This window comes from Patella vulgata, chromosome 8 (assembly GCF_932274485.2).
Source record: "Patella vulgata chromosome 8, xgPatVulg1.2, whole genome shotgun sequence".
Taxonomy (NCBI): Eukaryota; Metazoa; Mollusca; class Gastropoda; family Patellidae; genus Patella; species Patella vulgata.
The window spans coordinates 37,956,865-37,983,067 of record NC_065886.2 but is presented as its reverse complement, the minus strand read 5'-3'; the positions used below and the strand labels follow the sequence as shown (position 1 = coordinate 37,983,067).

Below are 26,203 nucleotides of genomic sequence, written 5' to 3'. Positions count from 1 at the left end.
ATAGTTTCATATTTGGAGGTAAGGCGATTTATGAAGTGTAAGATATAATTATAATTTCGGGGAGTTTTTAAAGGATGTCATTTGTTTCAATTAGCGGCTAAAATCAGGTAATTTCTTTTTGGAAAGCCAATAAAGATTGGAGAGTTTCATATTTGGAGGTAAGGCGATTTATGAAGTTTAAAGCATAGTTATAATTTCGGGGAGATTTTAAAGGATGTTATTCGTTTCAATCAGCGGCTATAGTCCGGTAATTAATCTATTTTTGAAAGTCAATGAGGGTAGTTTTAAACTTGAGGTAAAGCTGATTAATTAAGGGTCAGCCAGGTAAATTGTCCATTCTTCACGGTACCTGTAAATATCCTGGAATTCATTTTGACATTTAGATTTGATGTCATTGGCACAATTCAAATTTTAGTTGAGCATTTTAGCGACATTGGCCTTATATAATATACTTGAAGTTGTAAAACATCTTTTCATCTTCCAGTTTCTAAAGCGATGTATGTATGGTTCGTTTTTGTTTTCTCTTTGGAAAAATGATATAAATGCCATACACTAGTATTATATTGAGCTGGTTATTTTTCAAGCTGTTTTTAATACTGCTTATCTGAAAAAAGATCAAAATGTCGTTGAACCATGCCCTACTGACAGGTTTATGGGTGCAATCTCGTACATTTGGTAGTATTTTATGCCTTTCCAAATCAGGTTGTTCAAATTCTGAGTGATTTAAAGGACAAAATTATTAAGTACTAAAAGTTGGCTAAAACATAGTTCCCTGACAATTTGTAAAGTTTTAACTAATTTAAGAATCGGTCATAACTTTTATATCAACATAAACATTTTTAAACGGAATATATTATTTTCCCAATATTGGCACATTCGGATTAATCACCTCAGATTCAAAGAATTTGGACAATCTGGATAAATTGTGGAGGCACGTGTGTACAAGTGATTTTAACAAAGACCATATTTTTACCATGTGGAATAAGTGACTAAAGGTGTTGATTGACAGATTGAAAACTGGCCGAGGTTAGATGATGAGTCCCATATGGTCGTCATTTATATATTTCATTAGTCGAAGTTTGTGATAAACTTGAGGGAAGGAGGAGATGCCAGCTTTAGATATTAATATCCAATCTTTTTAAAAGATATATACAAGATAGGACTTAGTGATAAACATCCATTTGAACTCAGATTAGAGAGGAGGAAGGAAGTTCTAGCTAACTGAAGCCACCAATCTTTACCCCAGGGGTCAAGCGTCTCGGATATAATTTTCAACATCTAAGAGCCGCTCTGTAGTGGATTATTATTTGGACTATAATATCTGATATTTTTATATAGTGCATCAGAGAAGAATACGTCCAAGGATTTTAAAATGGCCGATACTGATAAACAAGACGGAAAGACAAGTAAGATTAAAATCTAGATTTTTATAAATTAAACTTTTTCAGGTTATTTTAATCACTGATTGACAAATCCATCACAACCGAATCAACCTTTATTTCAGGTCGACCTCAGACCACTTCCAAACACTTGACTTCAGTTAACAGGTTCTCTTGTGACTTACATGACTTGCGATGTTCGTGATTTGTCTTATTGTTTATGTGTTTTAAGTTAGTTGTTATGTTTTGTGGGGTTTTTCTGCAATAATTAGTATCTGAAGCAGGGTCGGATCTACCATAAAACTAATGACGCTTTAGCTTTAGAGCCCCAAATCCAGGTATCTTAAAACATTTAGGTCTACTGTGATGACGGGATGGTTAGTCCATTGAGAGGTAAATAGCTACTGCACTATATAGCTGGATGTCCTGCTAATATATTCCAGGACTTGGTAGTAAGTTCTTACTGAATTAGACGAGTTTAATGTTTTGTATTCATTTCTACTGTCATTCTGACTGACGAAGATAAACAGACCGCTTTTCTGTTTAAAGCGTAAATTTCATATTCTCTAAGAAAGTCAAAATATAATTATTTCTATGTCTTTTGCTCAATAGGTTGTCAACTCACTATTATACGACCATAGGTATCATTCTCACACTTAAAAATCATTCACCCCAGAAATAATAACACAATTACCTCCCTTGTTTTTTCTATTCTCCCCCATGGAATAGCTATCTTCAAACGTTTGAATTTGAAGTTGAAAATGAAATTTTTGCCAATTTCTCAACTGGCAATAGTCAATTATAGGATTAATAGGATTATTCTTTAACAAGGTAGGACTGTTTATCTTAAAATATGAAATTATCGCTTTAACCTTCAAGGCACAAAAAATTGAGTCCATCTCTTATTTTTTTTTCTTTTTATTATTTTTTGTTTGTTGTTGTTGTTGATAACTATATTGAAATCAATTACTGGTCTTTTTTAAATGTGGCGCAGCTTATATACTAATGCCTCGTATTAAATGCACAAATGCACATTATATTTCATTGGTGGCGATTAGTCACACCTAGGGTTAGTACTAGGAGCGGATCTACAGGTCCACATTGTATAGAAGTGAAATGAAATGGGGTTTAACGTTCTACTGTTCCACCCCGATTGGACTAATATATCGAATTCCAACTGTTAAGGGTTCTTTTACATACACGCCAATATGTACATGGGACCTCGGTTTTTCGTCCCATCCGAACGACTATACGTTGTCCCTTGCCAAACCCTCTGCCCTACACCACCGAGAAGGGTGGACATAAAAGATCCCATGGCAGTTGGTATTCGATATAAGAGTAGGCCATAGTGCCGCTGTCTGGGCAAAATTTCCACCATAGCACACTGTATGGCGTATGCCCGTCTTCATTAGCCCAGTCGTAACAGAACAGTAGGACGTTAAACTCCATTTCATTTGTGACAAATGTACAAACTGTATTCAGTATATAATGTGCAACTTTTTTTAGCAGGCATCTGTCAACTTCGTTCATTTAAAAAATGAAACAAAAATAGAGTAGGATTGGATAAAAAAAATGTAAGCATCAGAAATGGAACTAGTTAAAAAATATGTCAGTTTATTTAAAGATTTATACTAATCTTTTATCATCTAAACACTTCACTTCTTTTACACATCACCATAGTAACAAGAATCCATGTTACTCGAGGTCACAGGGTCACCGGATAATTAATGTTTATAACCCAAAGAAACCTAAGATACGAGCTGATTTGATTTGGGAAAAATTCCTGTTCTTGTGGCTAATTTGTAAGATAGTGATTTGAACTAACTAATTAACAGGCATCTTTGATTAATCGTATCCACCTATTAGGTCTGTTGGTTCCAACCCTTCAGATTGGTCTATATCACTTATGTTTTAAAAAATCTAAATGAATATTTCGATTTGTTGTTTTTTTATGACTTCTCACAGCCCTTTCCTTTAAATTTAGTAAAGAGGCAACAAGCAGGATGGATCGCAAGTATGTTTTAAATTAAAGAAATATCCCATATTTCTAGTTTTGTTTTAAATAATAGTTCACAGCCATGTCATTTTGTTAGTATACATTTAAAACTGAAACTGTTATCCATATGAACACGTCCAATAAAGTTGCTGGAGATTTTCCAGACTGGTCTCGCCTTGTCAGTTCTGCGAAATTGGGAATCTTGCAATAAAAAACGTCTAGTAGTTCGGATGGGAAAGAAAAGTAAGAAACCCCCGATGTTATTTGAGGGGCGGCGAGCCAGAAATGCCACCGTCGGGGCAGAATTTCCACCATAACACACTGCATGACGTATGTCCGTCTTAATTTGCCCAGTAGGAGCAGTACAGTAGGACGTTAAACCCCATTTTATTTCATTCAACTCAATCTGATAGACCATAATAACAGAAAGCCGTAAACACAGAGCTTCTTATCTGATTTGATCCTTGCCGATTGATTTGATCCTTGCCGATTGATTTGATCCTTGCCGGTTGATTTGATTTTTGCCACGAGCCTTAAAAAACACAACTTCTGATTGATTTGGCGTCCAGCTGAGAGAAGATGATTCACGTCATACAGACCTACTTGTCTATTACCTAGAGCAGAAAAGTAAGACGTTAAACGCCATTCGTTTAAAGCAACGGCGCTACTTTTACCCGAAAATATAAACACTCTTTGTTTTCATTTTAATACTATATTCAAAATACCCTTAGAGAAAAGACGATACCCTTTGGTCCAAAAGAAGGGCCATGACTTTATCGCTGATTAATAAACACAACTTTGATATCTCTTGCTGTACATGTAGACCGGGGGCTCAGCGCGGGGGGTGTCCATCAAATGGGCACAAATAGCATTCGTTGTAAAACTAATTCAGAGAGATTTTGATTCGTTGTAAAACTAATTCAGAGAGATTTTGATTTAACAGTTTTTACGTATTTTTGAAACAGGCTCCGAAGCGTTTTGGTTCTGTTATGCAAGATCATTTTCGACGTTCCAAAGTAAAAGTTTGGTTCTAAGACCACCTAAAGATAAATTTTAAATGTTCCTATTATTAATTAGAACAGGTTTCGCTTTAGTTTTTATATTTTACGCCGACATTTATTACTTTAAATCTTCCTAGTGCTAAAACGGAAAATGTGACATTTTGACCTCTGGGGTCACAAAGAACAAAGGTGAATTTAGCAAGTTTACATTTTTATTGAATGTGTGATTACTTTCGATCATTTTCTGCTTATTTTCATGATACAAGAATGACCGCGCATTCACTTTCAGTGCAAATGAACCCATTTGACCTTTGACCCCGAATATCTCGAAAACGCCCCAACGGCGGACTGATTACCACTCAGCATCGCATTCTACGCAAAATTTTACTCTAGAAAAGTTGGGTCTGGTTTTGTGCCCATTTGATGGACACCCCTCCGCGCTGAGCCCCCAGACTAATGTATATACAGAGATGTTTCAAGCCAAACCCAGCATTGCTCACGAAAATAAAAAAAAACAAAAAAAAAACTGATATAACCACCCTATATATATTATCTGAATAGGACATGTTTGTTTTAAAAAAAGCGCAAGAATAATATGTCCACCAAATTTGAAAAAAAAGAAATGAAAATGTAAACATTGTCTAGAAACAATGTCTAGTCGGTTGGTGTGCACGTAAGCGAATTCGATGTAATATACATAATAAGAGTAGGCCGTAGCACCGCTGTCCGGGCAAATTACCCTCAATATCCCGGCTAGTGCAGATTTAAGTAGGATGTTAAACGCCATTTCATTTCTCTCACAGTAGCCTTCACCTCTTTAAATGTTAAAATTCTCGTGTTTGATCTTTCTGTATGTGATCAACTCAACATCGGTGTGTATAGAACCTTACTCAATCGTATCATTTTACATCAAACGTAATCAAACTCTTGTCGGGGAATTCTAGAATATTTCATCAACTTCAAGAATTTGTAAACCCACGCTATTTGACATGCTTAGTTTCCATGGAAACCAGATAGCGACGCTAAGATGGGGAGTTCGAGACTGTGGCGGAGGAGAGTAATGTGAACTCCTGGCCCAATTCAAAATATAGTTTCATGGAGAAGCGGCAGAGACCACCAGTATTGAAGAGTTTTGTTCTCTCAATCTTACGTAAAGGGTTTATGGTGATTACCCTCATCTGGCCCATTTATATATCACCAACGTTGTTTTTGTTAATTTTCAATGAATTATGATAAATGAGTTTTTGAGCGGAATTTGCATTTACACACTGACAAAGAAATCACAAAACGAAGGTAAACTGAGAGTTAATTTCGCCTTTCCGTGGCATTTTCTGTCATTATTGGTATTGTTTGTATTCGTATCCGAGCACCTATATGTAGGGTTATGGTTAATTTAGTAAGATTGTTCACATCCACTTTTGTCTGATACCAACAATATATATGTAGGAATGGAGACGCGGTGGTCCAGTGAGAAATCTGGAGCTCCCGTGTTCGATATTAGTGTTGAGCGAGCAGTTCATCCTGAATTTCCAGCGTGGTTTCCCCATGTCAGTGACGAGGGGCAGAGGGCTTCGCAAGGGACAGCGTATACTCGTTTGGATGGGACGAAAAACCGATTCCCGTGTAGACATTGGCGTGTATGTACAAGAATCCTTGGCAGTTGGAATTCAGTATAAGAATAAGCCGCAGAGCCGCTGTTCGAACAAAATTTCCCTCGTAGCACACTGTGTATGACTTATGCCTGTCTTCATTATCCCTGTTGGAGCAGAACAATAGGATGTTAAACCCCATTTTTTTTCATTTTAATTTGATTTGAGGGTGCACAGCTTTGGTTTGACGCAGTCCTACCCTCGTAGGTCTAACGCTTTTTATGACGATGTCAACAACTGATCAATATTAACAGCACACCACACCTCTTAAAAACCTGTAAACTGGTACCTATACATAAGCGTGATGCCAACCTAACGAATCCTATGTTTATATCACGTTTCCTATTTTGATAAGTTTATACTTAGATTTAATAACATGCAGGTGTACTCAAGGTTGTGATTTTTTTATATACCTAGCCTACTAGATATTACTCTAATATTCAGGTATGTGGATTAGGTATCTCTGTCATGATGATCAGCACCATACAAACTGCTACCTACATGTCATTTGGCATAAATATTAGTTATAATATGTTTCCTTATCTTTTCTTACCATTTTTAAGTTCACCCCCCATCTCTAAACCACAAACGAAAAGAGAGAAAATAAAAAGACAAAAACTAATATTATAAATAGTCTGGAGGCCAATCTGGGGCTTTACTAATAAGAAGGGGCATCGGGTGTTTTAGATGCGGTCTCATCGGCCCTGTTTACCAGAACTGACTGTTTTCAAGCGAGCTCGGATAGGAAGATTTACACCGTCCAGTACTCGACCCGATGAGTGATATAGTGCGCCCGCAATCACCTCCTACCCCACCCCCAATGTTTACTTGGGAAAATGTTATAGTCCATTCTTTGTATAAAAAAATAACCATACGAATATTTCGCTGTATACTGCAGCAGAAACGATTTATTATTTTCCTGTGGTCTAGACAATAATTGTGGAGGGAAAACGAGGTTAATAAAAACTGTATTGTAAGGATGAAATAATGTTTATTACCAACTAATTTAACAGTATACACCAAACTGACATCCCACGTTTAAAATTAGAAATATAATTTCAATTTCTTAACTGCATGTTTCTATTTTAGTAACACAAACTTATCTTTATAGCTCTGACGAAAGCAAAAAAAAAAAAAAAAAAACAACCAAAAACCAAAAACAAACCTTCACAATTTGTAAGAAAACCAACAAAAATATAGACTTCTTGAATTTAGAGTCTCTCCATTTTTTTCAGTCTTGTTATTATCAAAGTACTGTTTTGAGCTCTTAAAGCACGCGCGTGTATTTGTTGTAGGATCACCTATCTGGAAGCGTTAAGTTTGATGTAAATGCACATACATTTCACATTATCTCGTCAGTTCACTGGGTCGTCAGGTTTAGAAGAATTATAAGACAGAACTAGCGTACATTACACAGTTTTTACCAACATATCAGATTTCACTTTGAGCTTGGGTTGGGAATCGAGTCGAGTGGCGTGGAGAGTACAGCCCAGGGACTAAAAGTTTTTCAGCAACTCCATACAACAGTACCAGATTTCAGTATTTTAGTGACTTGAAACGAGACTTGATGAACAAAAGTTTCTGGTTCATTGAATATCTTTCAAGGTTTCTTGTATATTTTGGTAGAAACTGAGCTGTGTTTTTGGACGACAGTGATAGGAGGCGTGTAGTATTAACGTGTGGATATTGGGGGAAGTTATTGAATATTTTAGCTGTTTAGAGCATGAAGGTAAGAACGAACCGTTAATCTGTATTTGATATTGGTTAATACGTTCCATGGCTGTCATGTATTCACTTAGACATTTGGTTCTTATCATTTAGTAACACTTTGTGGATTTGTTATGTTTTTTATGTACACGTCTTTGTTTTGTTGTACAGTGTTCCTGCATTATTCGGAGCCACGCTGGCTCAGTGAGTACGACGTTGACTCGATAACTTGGATGTCCCGTGTTCTTGACCGAGAAAGTTCATCGATATTTCCGGCGTGGTGTAGTGGTGTAGGACGGAGGGGATGATAAACCGATGTCCCGTGTACACACTGTCATGCACGTAAAGAAGGCACAACAGTTGAAATTCGATATATGATTAGACCGTAGCGCCGCTACCCTGGCAAAATTACTCCCATAGCACGCCGCATAGTGCATGCTCGTCTTCATGAGCCCAGTCGGTGGACGTTAAACCCAATTTCATGTCATTTCCCGCATTATTCATTTTCCTTATAAGTTATTCTAACATTCTAAAATCTGATTGAATTTCGTTTCGTTTTTTATAGTTCAAAATTTCATTTTACTTGTCTTTACTACACTAGGATCTGGAAGAGATGTTATATTACCGGCATTCTGGTTGAAGTGAGGGATTAGTCAATGAAACTGTCTGTTACGGCGAGTTCTTGGCATACGATGCACGGAACTGTGGGTAAACCACTAGAAACGTCAACGCTGATTGATTAATCAATGCCTGGCGTCATAGTGTCAAACGCGACCTTCCAGTACATCCGGTCGGATCTTCATGTAGTGTAGGCCATCGAAAGTATTAAAAACGAAACGAAATATAGATCTGTATTTTAATCAGAACATTCTGGGGACTTATTCATAAAATCTTAAAGATACATTAGTTTGATAAAGAGTTGGCTATTCTTGCTATAATAATTCAAAAATAGATGATGAAAAAAGAAAATATTGAAAATTTCAAACTATTTCATTCTCAGCCAAGTTATCATTGTTTGTAGTTTTGACAAGATGCGTGCACAGTGGTAATCAGGGAACTGGTATAATCGGGACTTAGCCGCGCTTTCCCATTTTTAAATTAAATTTTTAAATGGATAACCGTTTTAATCTAGTTAAAATCTCGAGTATCCGATGCCATCGAGAGTCGATTATAGTCTTGTTTTGTTAATAAATGTCTAATTAATAGTTTATATAACATTTCAGGCCTAAAAAAAAGATCTGCAATAGGCAGATTTAGCTCTTGCATAATGTATGTTTAAATAATGATGTCAACACTCTACCAATAGAGTTCTCTTCCGGTTAGTTTGACGCTAGAGTTATTGACACGCTCGTTGTCGTTTCCAAGAAATATTGGCATATTTTTTTAATAACAAAGCTCTCGCTTTAGTCCATGCTTTTAATATATTTTCCAACATTTTCTTTTCCTGTTAGTCTGGAGCTTGGATTGTTGGCACTCTCGTTATCTGTTCCTACTGTTCAGAATAAGGATTTAAAATTCTTCATTATATTAAAAGCTTCTTGACAATCATGGCTATATACTGGATCTATTAGTATTATACATCAAAGAGAAGTTTTTTTGTTTAATGAGCTAAAGAATATACAGCCTCTCAAACATGCTCTTAATATTCTTTGCACCAGTTCTTTTCTTAGTTAATACATCAACACTAAATACTTGTACTTGCGTTTACTAAGTAGAGTCATTAGTAAAATTATATACCATGTGCTTAAGTCTTAATATTGTTTGCCCTAGTTTTTGTTTCTTAGCTAATATATCAACGCCAAGTACCTGTGTTTACTAAGTATAGTCATTAATTATAGCATACCAAGTTGTATAAAAAGTGTGGTACATAGTAGATCTTTAAACACTGTTATATATGATAGCAAAACCAATGATGATTCACAGTCCATTGAAAGCTGCTTTATAGGAGTTAAACCTACTTGGAACCTAAAAATGGACGGATTAGGTGGAAATGTACATGTTAATGTAATATGAATATATATTTACATTCAATTAAAAAACAAACAGATTTTTTAATTGTAATTTCTAATCAGTTATGTTCGAGCAAATACTGAGTAATCCAAATTGAATAGCAGTCATTTTCGACTGGTTAGCCCAGTCTACACCGTGTATACGGTTTGACATTTCACTTTCGTTTCCGTTGGGATTTGTGCTGGAATATGTTTTGCCTAGTTCCCCAACGCGCCTCGTTAGAAATGGAGGTCAAGGTCAGAGAGAAAACGGCGCCGCTCACTGATTTTAAAATGTTCACCGTGTCTTAAATATCGGTAACATTAAAACAACAAACATATTGATGGAAATCGACCAATATCATATTCTGATTAGTGTTTTTAATGTCGAATATTATGGATACAATTGGATTAGAGATTTAGCTTATTTTTTCGGATAAAGCTGCACGTTTTGTATTTAAATATTTAAAAAGAAAAACAAAAGAAAAGAAAAATGGCTCCCCTACGCCGCTCGGCAACAAAAAATCCTTTATTGTATACTTCAAATCAAGATATGTAATGACTGAAGGGTTCTAGATTTCTCCCAAATAGATATTTCGTGCATTTTCCTTAAAGTATGCACTGGGCTCCTTTACGTGCCCGTCAACGTGCAGATGCGACCTCTGGTTTCCATCTCATTCGAACGACTAGACACTGTTTTTGCCAAGCCCTTTGTCCCGTAAACTAAGGACAAATCACACCGGAATATCCCGAGGAACATTCTTGGCAAACAACTGAATCGAATTCGCGACTTACTGGTTGGTGAGTCAGTGTCTTACTCACTGAATCACCGTGGCTGCTATGATTTGAGAAGTCAGGATTGCTTAGTAGACAGTACGTGTAACCTCATCCTGTAGACAATGCATTAGAGTGCTGGCTCATTTGTTTATTAGAGTTTAGAACAATTCATAAAAATTGAATTTCTGCCCTGGAACGGGGCCATCTCTAAAAGTGGAGAAATTTAAATGTAAGAATCATTTGTCTCTTATCGCGTCTTATCTGAAGTTGGTGTTTTGCAACTTTGCCAAAAGATGCATTTAAAAATATAGTACATCCAGCTATGAAGGCAACGTTTGACAAGTGAAAATGTTTTTTGTGTCACTCAACAGATAGAACCATCGAACATCAGCAATACAGATAATTTTAAATTATAGGAGTCTATTTTTAGCTCAAGAAGCCCGACGGAAAACTTTCAATTCTATGTTTGTATCCTGTCCTGCAATTCCTACTCAGACCTTTTGTTTTCCACTTCGAAAAAACTATTTCTGTTTTTTTTTTTGTTTTTTTTTCATAGCTCTAACGAAGACATTTAGTTTATAGATATCTGTAGCAGGTGCATCCGTATGTTTGGACATGACAGATTAGTTAGCTGTCAGGACTTGTCATAATCAGTCAGGGGATTTAATAGTGGCTATGTTTTACGTGGAATCCTCCAGAACTATTTACGTCTATAACACTACCGAATTGTCCTGATTTATATTTTAACGATATGCTAAATTACGTTTGCAGCTGTATCTTAAAATATTGCTTCCATAAGGGAGAGAGAGAGGGAGAGAGAGAGAGAGGTGTTAACGTCCACTCGACACTAACTCGGTCATTTCGGGACTAACACATGGTTCAGTTTTATTTCAATAATAATTCGCTTGCGCGTAGGGTCTTTAGCTGTGGAAGGAAACCAAATGACCCGTGGAAAAACTACGAGGTTGGACAGGCGACCTACTCCTTGTCATGAAATCGAAACCACGTCATTTGAGCCAACCCTATGCTTCCAAAGGCTATGAGTAGGCCTAGTAAATGACTGTGTCCACAAGGCAGAATCTGCTTTTACACCTCCCAGAACACCCAATGCCACTTCTCATATGTGAATAAGACTATCAGAACATAATGCAAGATGAAGCTGATCCGAAACTTAGAAACCGACCGAATTTCTGTGGAATATATAAAACCTTTCATCACATTATACTTAAATACATTGATATTTATATTTACCATTGCTAAACTATTCTGTGACGTATTTATTCTTATCATAAAATATTACAGCTGGCATCTGGGCACGATATAAAGTTTTAACTGAATCAAAGACAACAAACAATCTCAAAAACTTTGATAATCTCTGAGTTTTCAGGAATCGAAGAACGAAAACTTTCCTCCACCAAGATAAAACGCATTCATGTAATAATCAAGTCTGAAAACAAGCACTGGTAGTTGTTAAAGTTCCTGTTTTCCCAGAAATTTAAAAATGAAATTAAGCAGAGTTTGGTTATAAACATCACACGATTTTGGGTCTAATTTCAGGATTTTCATTCTCTATTGTCTGTTTGTTTACAAAAGTTGATGACGTATACAATGCTCATGTATATTATTACTACTTCGTTTTGTTTTATCTTCGTTTATTTTTTAAGTTTTCACTTTACACCAAGGACTGGATTTTATTTTTGGCGCGTAGTGGAATTGCCGACCAGATCTTGTCGCAAGTAGATCATTGGTTGAATTTGCTTTACTGTTATTTCAAGTTGTTACTGAGGAAATATATGTCTCTTTTTACTGACTTGAATCGACAAGTCACGCGAACAAGTGACAGTTTGCGGTGTCAATGGACTATTCCGCCTAGGATGCTTTTTGCTGCCTCGGCCAAGTCTATGAAAAAAATCCAATCTTGGGATATAACCCAGTCTATGACACTATTTGAATATCGTTTTGAGATGCCGGGACTTTGCGACTATGCATTTGAAATGCCAGGCCCCAAGTTCACAAAGCATTGTTTGTTGTTTTAATGTATCAAATACATCAGTAAGAAACTATGTACAAAGTTTTGTGTTTCTGGATCAAAGATATTTCTCATAAACAGTGATTGAAAGTTGAGTAAATTCTTAACTTAAGTCTGAGAATGCTTTGTGAACTTGGGGCCAGGACTTTAACCCCGAACTTAAAGACCACGTATTTGAGATGACGGAAATTTGTGACTATGTATTTGAGATGCCGGGACTTTAACCCGGGACTTTAAGACAGTTGTATTTTGTTTTATGTGTTGTTTTGTGTAATACTGTGTATCTGGTTGGCAGCTGATATTTAAACATGTGTAATTATTATATAAACACACCATCTTCTTCCTGCTATGAATAATTTGTTAATGTTCTAATTCTCTACAAGCAACAGATTCTTTGTGGTATATAAAAAACTTTTTATGTAATAGAGATTTAATAAAATTACATGTATGTGTAGATCATCTGTCATAACAAGTCGAGCGATAACGATACTTGTAAAATCTTCTCCAAAACATTTAACACATTATTATATATATAATATTATAAACTGCGTTTAGCATTTTATTTTCTTACGTAATGTGCTCTGAGAGACATTTTGCCCCGACGGCTGCGCTACGAGAGAGCAATGGGGTGTAACGTCCACTCAACAAAAACCTAGAACTTTTCGAGACTAACATTATGGTTCAATTTTATTTCATTAATTCGCTTGTGCGTATAGGGGTCTTTAGCTTAGGAAGGAAAACGTATAACCCAAAGAAAACCCACAAGGTTGAAAATGCGACCCTACTCCTTATCAGGTACATGTACAAGCGGAGAATCGAAACCACGCCTCTGGACTCAGTGACAGACCTTATGCGTTAAACCATTCGGCCACCCATTCCCCTGTACATCGTAGACAGCAGTCGAGACGAAACTTTATTGCATAAAAAAACATAACACGGTTATGTGCACAAATGGATACTAAACTATACAAACAAACAAACATAATGTATAGGAACACAAAGATATAGTTATAATAACACAAATGATTGGTATTAAAAAGTTCCTAAGCATTTTAATAGTTCTACATTTTTGTTCATATTTTGAATTATTGAGTCCGCGACCCTTCTATTGTAGGTTGGATTTTTTAATTGTTTTTTTTTTGTTGCCTAGCGTAGTAAAACCATTTATCTAAATCTTTATTTTATCAGGATGTCTTTTCCCTACATTAATTTTACGTTTATTCAGCTTTATAATCAAAGATCTGGCACGCGAACAAATCATTCGCACAGATGGAGGCGACTTCTTTTCATCATCAGTTCAACATAGCTCTATAATTCCTACAAACCTTGACTACAATGCTGATGAAAAGTGCGATAATATACAGACAAGATAAATATGCCGCTCACCAGATCCTGGTGTGAAAGAACACAAAAAACAACAGGAACATGTTTAAACAAATGCTAGAAAGGCCAATTTAGTATGTTCCATGGTGATTGTTAAGAGAACTACTTTATTTTTAGAAGTTAAGGTATTTATTTGAGAAGATATAAAAATATTCATAGAAGAATAAATGTAGGTTTAAACTGGCAACGTTTATAGGAGCTGATCGTTTATGAAATGGAATAGGGTATAACGTCCTACTGTTCTGCTCCAACTGGGCAAATGAAGACGGGCGTACGTCATGCAATGTGCAATGAAGGAAATTTTGCTAGGACAGCGCTGGTACGGCATACTCTCATATCGAATTCCAAGTGGTTCTTTTACGTGCACGCCAATGTGTACACGGGACTTAGATTTTTCGTTCCATCCGAACGACTATAGGTTGCCAAGGGGGGACTATGCCGGAAAATCCGGATGAACTTTATTGGTCAACACAGGAATACTACCCACAAAATTCTGAGACACAAACATTTTCTTTTAAACAGTTTATTGAGAAAGAAAAAAAGGACTGTTGTAATCTGTAAAAGTTCAATATCACATAAAGATTTTTATTCGGCAGACGTGTTATATTTGACAATTAATCAATACCATTTTGCCTGGTAGATTTAGATCTAATACCGCGACACGAGAAGAAGGTCACAAATGGGCGTTACCGTGGTACTTAATCTGAAAGTTGAAATATTTTTGTTGGAGGTGAAACGAAATATATGATGTACATTGTCGTGCGGGCTGGGGTGGGGGTATCGGCGGGGGCTCGGTTTGCGTGTTCCTGGGGGCCAATCCAATATGCCAGGTAAGGCCATCTCTTATACTTGTATCTATTCCACTAAAAACGTTTTGAAATGAAATGGGGTTTAACGTCCCACTGCTCCGACTGGGCTAATGAAGACAAGCATACGCGCTATCGGATGTATGCTATGAGAGAAATTTTGCCTATTCTTATATCGAATCCCAACTGTCAAGGGTTTATTTACGTATTTATTCCGAACGACTATACGTTGCCTCTTTCCAGACCCCCCAGTCCTGCACCACTGACAAGGGGAAACCACGCCGTAAAATCAAGACGAACTTTCTTGGTCAACACAGGGATCAAACATGGGACCTCCAGAATGGCGAGCAAACGTCTCACTTGCTGAAGCATCGCAGCCCCCAAACTTTCGTCTTGATCTCACTTGTCGGCATGATTGTTTAATTCGGTACCGGGTGATCTTCGGGTGCTACAAGGAGACATTCGGTCACGCGAACCCGTGCCTCCTATCAATTAGTTTTACTGGCTTTAGTCATCTTTAGACCCGAACCTCCCATGAATTAGTTTTACTGGCTTTAGTTATCTTGAGACATGCATATTTCTTTACTTCAGAGTACATTTGCGGTTTCAGGTGGGATATGACCTCTGACAGTTTTGCAACGCCACAATCTCTAGGCTTTTAAACAGTGGCTTTTTTTTAAAACCATTTGTTAGTCCCGAAATGACCTAGTTTGTGTCGAGTGGGCGTTAACCCTCCCTCTCTCTCTCTCTCTCTCTCTCTCTCTCTTTCTCTCTCTGGTTTCGTTTATAATATGTGTGAACGCTGCACTCACAAGACTTAAAAAATAAAACGAGCATTAGATTATATGACTATCTGAACGGCACCCAAGATGTATAGGTGTTGATTGTAAGTCTTTCTGACATATACAAACAGAGAAAAGTAAAAACATAACTTGGAATAATATTGAGAGAACGTGTAATTCGTTTGATCTTGCGGCTAAATAAATAGCGGAAAGATAACCTGCTGTAAATTATATGTTTTTAACAAGTGACAGAAAGGATTTACCCTGTACTGATGGATGAGAACTAATATACATGTACGTATATGCAGAGTGGGAGAGGGGACGTTAACATGCAATGGATCCAATTTGAAGAATTTCTGGCATTATGATCGTTAAAAACCACCCCCCAAAAAATCATTTTCTTGTTACTGTCGTGGCATTAACTGGGGGTGGGGTGGGGGTAGGGGTGATCTATCGGTTCTCAACCTTTTTATGGCATCGGCACAGCTTGGGACATATGAAATAATAGTGGCACACTTAGCTAAATATATAGAAAAAATATTTGAATTTTGAAAAATAAAAACATGTTAAGTCAAACGGAACACAACCGTAGACAGAGACTAGTCATAGAAACATAAAATGACTCAAACTAAATAAAGAAAAACACAGTTATGAACTTTAGTAGACACCAGTGAATACACAATTGGGATCACGTGGTTTTTCGCATGTTCTTAGTGTGCCGTTCAAAATTTCGCGGCACACTTAGGAAGATCTCACGGCACACATGTGTGCCACGGCACACTGGTTGAGAATCGCTGGTCTACGGTTTGCGATTTTCCGAGCAATAACACCCCCTCCACACCTGCCCTGGCTTTAATTGTCTATAAACTTGCGAAATAAATAGATGGACTTAGGACAACACCAAGATAATGGGGCGAAGAAAAAATGTGTATACAGATTGAAAAATTAGTTACCCAGAAAAACATCGAAACAGCCATTTTATTTTTTAAAAAAAACTCTTGATGTGTATAGATTAGAATCATCTAGTGAAATGTGTTTATCACTATGGAATCTGGTACTAACTGTCGGTAATTTAACAGCTGAATCAGATCAAATTGTTACTGTATGTTAAATGACATGAGAATTAGCATCAGCTGTACCAACTTCCATCATGTCTGAAACACCATCTGTTGCTATAAATACCTCATATACTATAATGACAACTAATACTACTACAACTATAATATATTAACCCAAAACACAACAACTTTATATCTTTACTACAGTTCAACACACACAGAGAGAGAGAGAGAGAGAGAGAGATCCAATCGACACAAACTAGAACACAACCCAGGTAGTTTCTGGGTTCGCACATGGTTTAATTTTATTTCAATAATTCGCATTTGTGCGTAGGGGCCTTTAGCAGTGGAAGAAGGAAATCAGAGGATTGGTGTTTGTGGTTTCGTTCTCAAGGCTTTGAGTGATAAGCGAGTTTGCCCAGCTTAACATCGTGGGTTTTCTCTCGGTCCTCAGCCCCCCCCCCCAACATGTCACATGTTAGTCCCGAATTTACCTAGTTTGTGTGGCTTGTAAATACCCCTTCCATCCACCCACACACTCCTGTCTCTGTCTGGTAAGTTACTACTAGATTTCTTTTTTTTATTTTCATCCCAATGCCTTTGCTGATTTCCTTAACGTTCAATTCTGTCTATAGATAGCCCTGAAGCCCATGAAAACGTTACTTACAGCTAATGACATAACTGTAAACTCTCTACATTAAATGGCGTCTGGCGTTAATTAACGTATTTATAAGCATGGTATTACGACGTAATATGGTTGGATTTCATTAGGATTATAACACAAGACATAAGGATAAATATGTTGCTATATTTGTTGTTAAATAAGAAATTTAATTAATGGTATATAGGTCTATTTAGATATGTGGCTATGTTTATCTTTAAACGAGAAATTTAATTAGTGGTAGAGGGTTGCTTCTATTCCTTATATCAATAAAAATAAAAGAATTCCTTTTTAAGACCCATTACCGTGTCTTGCATGGGATATATACTTGAAGGAAACATTTTGACTATAACCCTAACAGTGAATAATGTTCATAATAGTCTATATCATTTAGACAAAATATTCTACGAAGTTTAAGACTAGGAGGTTCTGGGTGACCAAGACTATGTCCATAACAGGTATGAGTACACTATGGACCCGTACGTAACTAACGTACGAAAATTAATTGGTGGCTAGCTTTTTTTTCGCACGTATACAGTGAATGGCCATTTTGCTCAGTAATCCCAGCCAGAATTTGGCTATTTTCTAAATTTGCGTTAAAGTTTAAAATATTTGTTTTAGAACTGAAATAAATTAACTATTAGTCAATCCCAACGCTAAAAACATCAACAGAATTGATTGTGTATATCTGAAATAGACACGACCGACGCACAAAATAGTGCCAAGATGGCAGCCTCTGTCATTGAAGACGACGTCAATTCTATGAGTTGTAGATGTTATTTTGTGAAAAATCATTGGCAGAAGAGAGAACATGTTGAGACTGGACGAATTGTATAGTCTTTATGGGTGCAAAGGGAAGAATGCTGAAGATAAACCTATGTAACGTGTTGTTGGCCTGACGTCAATGTCATGACCTGTGATATGTAGATCACGTGATATGGATATCATGGCTATTGACTGTGTCTGAGATACTTCTCCGCAGGTAGCGTGTCTCAGATGTTCAGAATGCTATGGACCTGGAACCGAATATGACATCATCACTGCCATCTTGGAATTGTGACGGCAAATCGAAAATCGAAGTTGGTCAACCGATGCACAATTGTCCAAGGAACAATTATGTCAAGTTGCATGTCGATTGTACCTTAATTGGGGTGTCTGGGTATTTTTTCGACGTACCTCACTCACCAAAGAACAAGAACAAGAACAAGAAGATGTGTAGCGCTTGGGACCTTGTTCCTATTCCACAAATGAACATAGTTTTCCGAATGGCAGCTTTTTCTCAACAATTGAGATACAGTTCTGATAAACAATACACGTAAATTTGAATAATTCGTCAAGAATTCTGACCTGCGGGGTGTTTACAAGATACAAACAGAATTCATTTCCTCCCAAAGGTGAATAAACTCAATCATTTCTCGGAAGTAGGAATGCGATTTTAAATGTTAATTTTGACAGGTTATCGTCCTACGTAACATAATATTGTATTACATTTCAATCTTCCCAGCCTAATGGGAACACTGGGACCTCGGGCTAACAATATCTGCAAATGGCTGGAATAATTGACTACATAATAACTTTAATATGAAGTGTACATTCTGAACATCAGAGACATGATATGTAGTTTTCTAGTGATAGATGCGTATGGTGAAGTAGATAGACATTAGATATATTTGCTCAAGGTATTTAAAAACAAAGGCATAGTTTGTCGGTCAGACCACAATAAAAACACGTCTTTAAAATGCCACGTCTTTGGTTTTTTTTCCAAATATCAAGTCAGATTACATAATATTGGATTACAAGACATTTTACAAGATTGATCTGAACACATACCATGTTATATATTGACGAAAGATTCCCGATGCATCATGAAATAAAATAATTTCTGAAACAAATTAAATGAAATAGGGTTTAATGGAAAACGTTTGTGCACAAAGCGGGCGAATTAAAACCATCATACGCAAGGCAATGAAATGGGGTTTGACGTCCTACTGTTCTGCCCCGACTCACTTGGCCAACGTGGATCGCCGAAATCGATGTTGGGATCTTCAGTTTTGTGAGATTCCCGAGTTAATAGCAAGGAATAGAGTTAGTAATTATACTAGTTCAAACGCTACTTTCACTGTATTACAAAATAATATTGTACGTAATGTTAAGGGGTAGCTTTAACACAACTGTTAAATACAAGAGCGTACAGTTCGCACCTTTAAAACAACACGTTTGTAAGTATCAGACAAAAAAACCGAAGCATTCAGCAGTAGATTAAAATCGCGTGCGATTTGTATTATCGTGGCCCGAGGAAATTCTCGCCTCTACAGGATGTTGTAAGCACCATTAGGTGGTTAATTGTGTGTTTAATAAACACATTACTGAATAACATCTTTTTCTATTATCCATACTGACTCACTCTATCCGGCTTCATCTAATTCCTGCTTATTGAACGATCTCCATTACTAAAGGTTGTCATTTACGGCACAGTTGTTTGGCCTAGTACCGGATAGCTATAATATGTGTACGATATTATCAACCAAGAATGGAGGATTATTTCAAAGTAATTCACTTTCTGTAAATGATAACATGTTCCATTAGTGCAACCGCCAGCATTATGCTTTGGTGTTAATAGCAGCATTGTATCTGTTTAGATTGAGTAATTCTGGTGTCGATAATTAACCTGTTGGAATTAATATAGACGGTTGTTTTATTTTACAGTGGATCTGATGTTGATCCTATACTATAAAATGGTTTAAAGTTGTTAGTGAAAATCAAACCCAAAGAAATTACCGAGTATGCAAATAGAAAGTTGTAAAAATCATTGCCAGATTTAAGCACAAACTTTTTAAAGGTAGCTAGGGTACAGTCGATATGGACGCGGGACCTCGAGTTTCCATCCCATCTGAATGCCATGTATTACGTCATGCATCTCTGACAAGTGGAAACAAGACTGGAAAATCCCGAGGAACTTTCTCGGCCAAAACTGGAATCGATCCTAGGACCTCCAGGAATAAAATGTAGTTTGTTATATACTGCATTATTAAACATGGCCTGTGTATCCAATAGTTATATGATGTTTTAAAATATGTCATTAATTTAAATTATACGTTTTATTTTAAATACCTAGCCATTAAATAATGAATATATATGCTGGTGTTGTTTTTTAATACATGGACTCCAGCAAAGTATTATAAGAAAGCGACGGAGGGCTCCACCCGTGCAATGTCGGCTAAACAGCTAGTGTATCTATATATGCTTGATAAAGAAGGGAGAACCCTCGTCGAAACTGTTCAAGTCATTTGTATTCCATATAATTGTATCATATGTTACCCTGTATGGTGTTGTCCTTTAACGATGAGCGACCAAGCTTCATAGTAGCATGACATAGCTTGGGCCCTCACCAAGTCTAAATCAAACTAACACATGTACAGTTATATGGTTTATTCTACACAAGCACAACGTTTCGATAAGTACCCTCGTATCGTTATCAAGCACAATTTTCTTTTATTTGTGCTTGATAACGATGAGCGGATACTGTTGGTAGCTCTGAGCTCAGAGAAATGAAATGAAATGAAATGTGGTTTAACGTCCTGCTGTTCTGCTCCGAACTGGGCTAATGAAGACGGGCATACGCCATACAGTGTGCCATGAGGAAAATTTTGCCCGGACAGCGGCACTATGGCCTACTCTTATATCGAATTCCAACTGTTAAAGGAATCTTTTACATGCACGCCAATGTGTACACGGGACCTCCACGCAGGGGAACGAGGGAACCACGCCGGAAAATCAGGATGAACCTGATATCAGAGTGTATAGGAATGGCGACCATCTTACAGTGGGTTGATGTACCATGTTTTGACCAGAATGGCTATTAGGGTGGTTCATGTTAGGGTTTATCAAAGATTTAAGTGAAAATGACCCAAATGCGTATGGAAATCTGGCCGAACATAACAAATGCATGCATGAGCCCACGGGGAGTGAACGGATGCTGTGACTTGATCCATTCATCCATGACAGATTCAGGTTCTGCTGTTGAAATCTAGTCAATGCACAAAATTCTGTTTATGTTAATAAGACAAATAGTGTGTATTATGAAAACAAATGATATATTTTTTAAAAAAACAGCGACATTAATTTCCTTTGTCTTTTTCAGAGTGTCTACCTAATGTGCCTTGCTTGGCGGCCATGCGCTGTGGAAGCTACATACTGAACGAACCCGCGAACGAACAGGAGACAAACGGAACGATTGCTACTACGGAAACAACGGAAAATAATAGTCTTGTCGAACCAGTTTCTCCTCAAAAAGACAAAATGGCAAATGATGAATTGGTGATTAATCCGGTCACAGGACCAACATCCAGAAGAAATCCAGTTTATAGGTTAGTTTTTAGACTATATTATGATCTTACGGGGGTCCCTGGAGAGAAAGATGACCGCACAGTTATTATTTGGCTATTATATTAACATCCTACTGTTCTGCTCCTAGTAGGCTATGAAGATTGAAATACCCTATGCAGTGTGCTGTGAGGGAAATTTTGCCCGGACAGCTGTCAGTGGTTCTTTTACGTGCACGCAAATGTGTATACGGGACCTCGATTTTCCGTCACCACTTACAAAGGCGAACCACCCCGGAAAATCCCAATGAACTTTCTCGGCCAACGCAGGGATCGAACACGGGACCTCCAGGTTAGCGAGCCAACGTACTACTTACTGATGTTTGACCAGTACGCCAGATCGAAATGCTTGTTTCAATTTATAGTATGTGTTCGTCATTTGCATATTTCGGAAAATATCAAATTTTGTTTACCACGACCACGGTTTAATCCACGCAACATCATAGTTTTATAGGGGATCCATCCTCAAGTGACATTCAGATACTTTAAATGACCGAAGTTACTTCTCCCAATTGTGAACTTTGGAATGTGAAATATACTTAACTATTCGTGAGGATATTTGGTAAGGGGGCGATACGTCGAGAATCAGACCGACACAGGACTGTCTTCTCTTGAGTAAGTTTTGTACCTACTTCGGAATCTAGATAATCGGGGCGATATTTTGTTGCCATCTCTTAAAGTCTCAATGCGTTATCTAGCGCAATATAAAGCCTTTGTCAACTAATATATCGTGAAAGACAAATCTCTAAGATCGGTCCTAAGGGAGAGAGAGAGAGAGAGATTGAGAGAGAGAGAGAGAGGGGGAGAGAGAGAGAGAGGGAGAGGGGGGGGGGTAAAGTCCACTCGACACAAACGAGATGGGGTTTAACGTCCACTCGATACAAACTAGGTCATTTCGGGACTAACACATGGTTCAATTTTATTTCAATAATTTGTGGGGGGGGGGGGGCAGTTTTAAACAATCTGTTATAAATCCGATTGCATTCAAGCCTGGAGATTATTTTGCGTTGATATTTTTTGAATTTGTTTTCTTAATTAAGTGTTGAATAATCAATCTGAGTACATATTTCGCGTGAATTAAGCCGTGAGGAGCGACACATGCAAATGACACATCGTTACTTTAAGAATGTTAAGGACGGAACTATTCTGGGTGATATTTTGTTGCTAGCTCGTAAATGTTATTTGGCTACCTACCTACTTAACAAGCAGAGTTAAGAATGAAGCCAGAATGTTATCTTATCCACTTCAAGCTGCTTTATATAAAGAAATATAATATTCTTTTATCAGAAATCACTGAAGATATTTTTATCTTATGATTTATGCTTCAAATGCTCTACTTTATCTAAATTTGTCTCCTTGAGTGGCGATGGCTGCCATCTATCTCTTTCCTTACTTCCACCAAAGAATATATTTCCCACACTTAAGTACCGAACATGAACGCACATATACTTTAACCCGATCGAAACAATTATGTTTATTAAATATCAATGATAATGCCAGTAAAAGGTTACCATAAGTTCCGTAGATATAGAAACGTAAACATTATCAGATATAGTAAAGATTATATTAATATAAATGCCATAGATCTGCTTCTATAAGACATGTACATTTTTATCCCGAGGATAACTGGTCTCATGATTTTCTTAGTGCAGGAATTTCTTAAGAGGCATTTTGAAAGTTTTTGGTTATTTTCTTATAGAAATTCTAAAAATCAACTGTTTATCTATCTCATTTTTCAATGGAGTCATTTTCTAACGGTATTTTACAATGTATGATGGCAACAAATAGGACGGACTCGCTACGACACAGTTGAAAGGTGGAGCAAAAAAGCAATGTTATAGGTTACTAACCTGACAGACATTAAGAGGATTCGCATACTGCACCTGTATCGGCAAATTAAATTAGACGATTCACAATTTCTGTTCCATTTGCAATTTGAGGTCATAGCAACAATAAACGTGATTGAAGGCAATCGTGTGAGTTTTATCGGGTTCTTCAGAAATGTTTTTTGCTATCGTTATCTGGAGAGACCCGTCGGTTCCAGTGTCCAATTTTTATCTATAAATTATAGTCTGATGTATACAAGATAAATCAAGCAGATATCAAAAATGAATATCGCAGATGATATGGAACATTAATGGCGGCATTTAGCCGTGGGATATTAGTCTTAATAGTTCACAGAATTTTGCCATTAAGGTTAAAGGTGAACTTCGGCCACCGGAAGAAAGATATTACCGTTCAGTGTGTAGAGAGATACCAGTAAAAATCTTACAATTTTCACGTGGAATTTATAGTTTTATCATTCTTATCAGAAGAATTTGTGAATGAGCCTTGTATTTTTAAGAACGCATAAATTAATTGTCGATGGATATTTTACGTAAATTGGCCTTGTTTTTTTTCTAGAACGCATAAATGAATCGTAGATGGATCTTTTTCTGCGTTTAAAATGAACAAAAGTGTGTAATCATATTGGAATAATTTTGTGAATCAACTTAAACTAATAGTTAAAGATTGTGAACATATGTGCAGATTTCGCAGATTATGTCATATAGGAATTATTATTTTATCAACTACATCTAAATGAAAATTTATTAATGGTGAACCATCTTGTTCTCTTTAAATTTATTCAGTTTTCGGATAATATTTCATTTAGGAATTATTATCTTCTCGACTACATCTAATTCAAAATATTAATCGTGTTCTCTGAACTGATCTTTTGTACGAGCATGATTTTTTACGGACTGGAAGTTTCTTTAAAACTTTAAACAGTTTATTAACGAGCCATTTCCAAGGAATAAAACAGTGAATCTTTGTATATAAACCGTGTATCGTGTGTCTATCTATAGACGCAACGTTTTTTGTAAAATATATATTTCGTGTGTTCATCGAGCTAAACAGGGACAAAATTAATCTTATTTTTCTGAGAAAATCTTAAATTTGTAGCAAAATTAAAACCGTTTTTCATTTCATCCAACTTTGAGGATTTAATTGGAAAAATGTTGCTGGATCAACTCAAAAGGTAAACCTTAAGTATATAAAACCTAGATAGTTTCATTAATTATAATAAGGAAATGAAAAGACAAATTATAGAGTACTTATACATTCAAAGCATATATTCCAATATACCATATTCCAATTAACCTTCGAATCCCCGGTTGTACGTGGCAAGGAGTAGGGTCGCCTGTCCAACCTCGTGGGTTTTCTCCGGGTCCTCCGGTTTCCTCCCACTGCTAAAGACCCCAACGCGCAAGCGAATTATGTTAATAAAATTAAACCGTATGTTAGTCCCGAAATGACCTAGTTTGTGTCGAGTGGACGTTAAGCCCCATTTCTCTCTCTCTCTCCAATTAACCTGATATTTTGGAATTTAACATCACCAAAGTAAGTGTGGTGTACACGAAGTTCTATTTTTAAAATGAACTAATCGTTATAATGTTTTTTAGCATGCCACAATGCTCCTTACTTGCATTTAACTAAAGGCAAACTTCACTGAAAAATTTAAAAAAAAAAAGAAGAAACCGAATTGAAGTACCCAAGTTCAAAGCAGGTTGAAAATAAACACCTGATTGTAATAATGAAATAATGTTCACAAACATGATAAGCTGATATTATGCAATTAAAAATAACGACTTTTAGCTGAAATAAAGTAAGTGTGGTGTATAAGGAACTCTATTTTTAACTTGTCTAATTGTAATAATGTTTTATTTTATTAGATCTGCCCTGACCAAGTTATTATGTGGAATGTATTGTTTATTATTGGTTGTATTTGGTATTGTATTTGCTGTAGCCAACGCTCTCACTGTGGAGGAACGAGAACATAAGTATTATCTAGAGGTAAGACTTATACCGAAGGACCTCGTTTTTTCGTCCTACCCGAACGACTACACGTGGTCCTTTGTCAGGCTCTCGGCCCTGCACCACTGACAAGTAGGAACCACGCAGGAAAATCCCATTGTACTTTCTCGGCCAACGTAGGGATCGAACATGGGACATCCAAGCGAGCCAACTACGTACCCACTAAGCCACCGTGACTCCCTGGTCAGATAGTCTATTAAACCATTGAATAAGAACAGACGTTTTAGGAATGTTCATCTTGTAAATGTTTAGGCGGCTCTGGAGTAATTGGCCACTAGGTAATCAGTATTAATTATTAACTACAGTAAATATGGCCGGTACACTATTGAGTTCAAAAGTGGTGTGCGCAATGAAATTCTATCTAGCAGTAAATCTGAAATCCTAAGAATGTCAATTTACACCATAACGGTATGGACGAGAATTTGTAATATAATGACGCGAACATCTGCTGGGTTGGCGGCAACAGACGGTGCCATCACGGCATCAGACGAAACCCGTTTTGAAATAGACGCCATTTATAGACGTTTGAAGGATATGTTTTGAATATAACCCGATTACTTCCACGTGGTAAATTTAGCTTACATGGAAGACACTAATTCTCAAAAGATCTTTTGTAAACAGTTCCACATGGCGGGAAATAGGGAGAATTGTGAGAAATTAGAAAAAGACGCTACCTGTAGCTTCCAGTAGTTAAAGGCATAAAAAGCCAGATTGTGCACTTCTAATTCAAAATTTAAAATAAAAGAACTA

At 36.8% G+C, this 26,203-nt stretch overlaps 1 protein-coding gene across 3 annotated transcripts in view; it reads left to right on the top strand.

Moving 5' to 3' along the window:
• LOC126829271 (proton channel OtopLc) overlaps nucleotides 1-26,203 on the top strand; it is a 41,970-nt gene that overhangs the window by 8,181 nt on the left and 7,586 nt on the right. The window contains exons 2-4 of one of the 3 annotated variants that reach the window (XM_050559047.2): nucleotides 1,339-1,406; nucleotides 21,358-21,583; nucleotides 25,312-25,432. In XM_050559047.2, coding sequence (XP_050415004.1) covers nucleotides 1,373-1,406; nucleotides 21,358-21,583; nucleotides 25,312-25,432 — 381 coding nt within the window. In that variant the 5' untranslated portion in view covers nucleotides 1,339-1,372. Of the gene's footprint in view, nucleotides 1-1,338; nucleotides 1,407-7,351; nucleotides 7,755-21,357; nucleotides 21,584-25,311; nucleotides 25,433-26,203 lie in introns of those variants that run through there. The other 2 variants (XM_050559048.2, XM_050559049.2) reach the window with 2 other exon arrangements.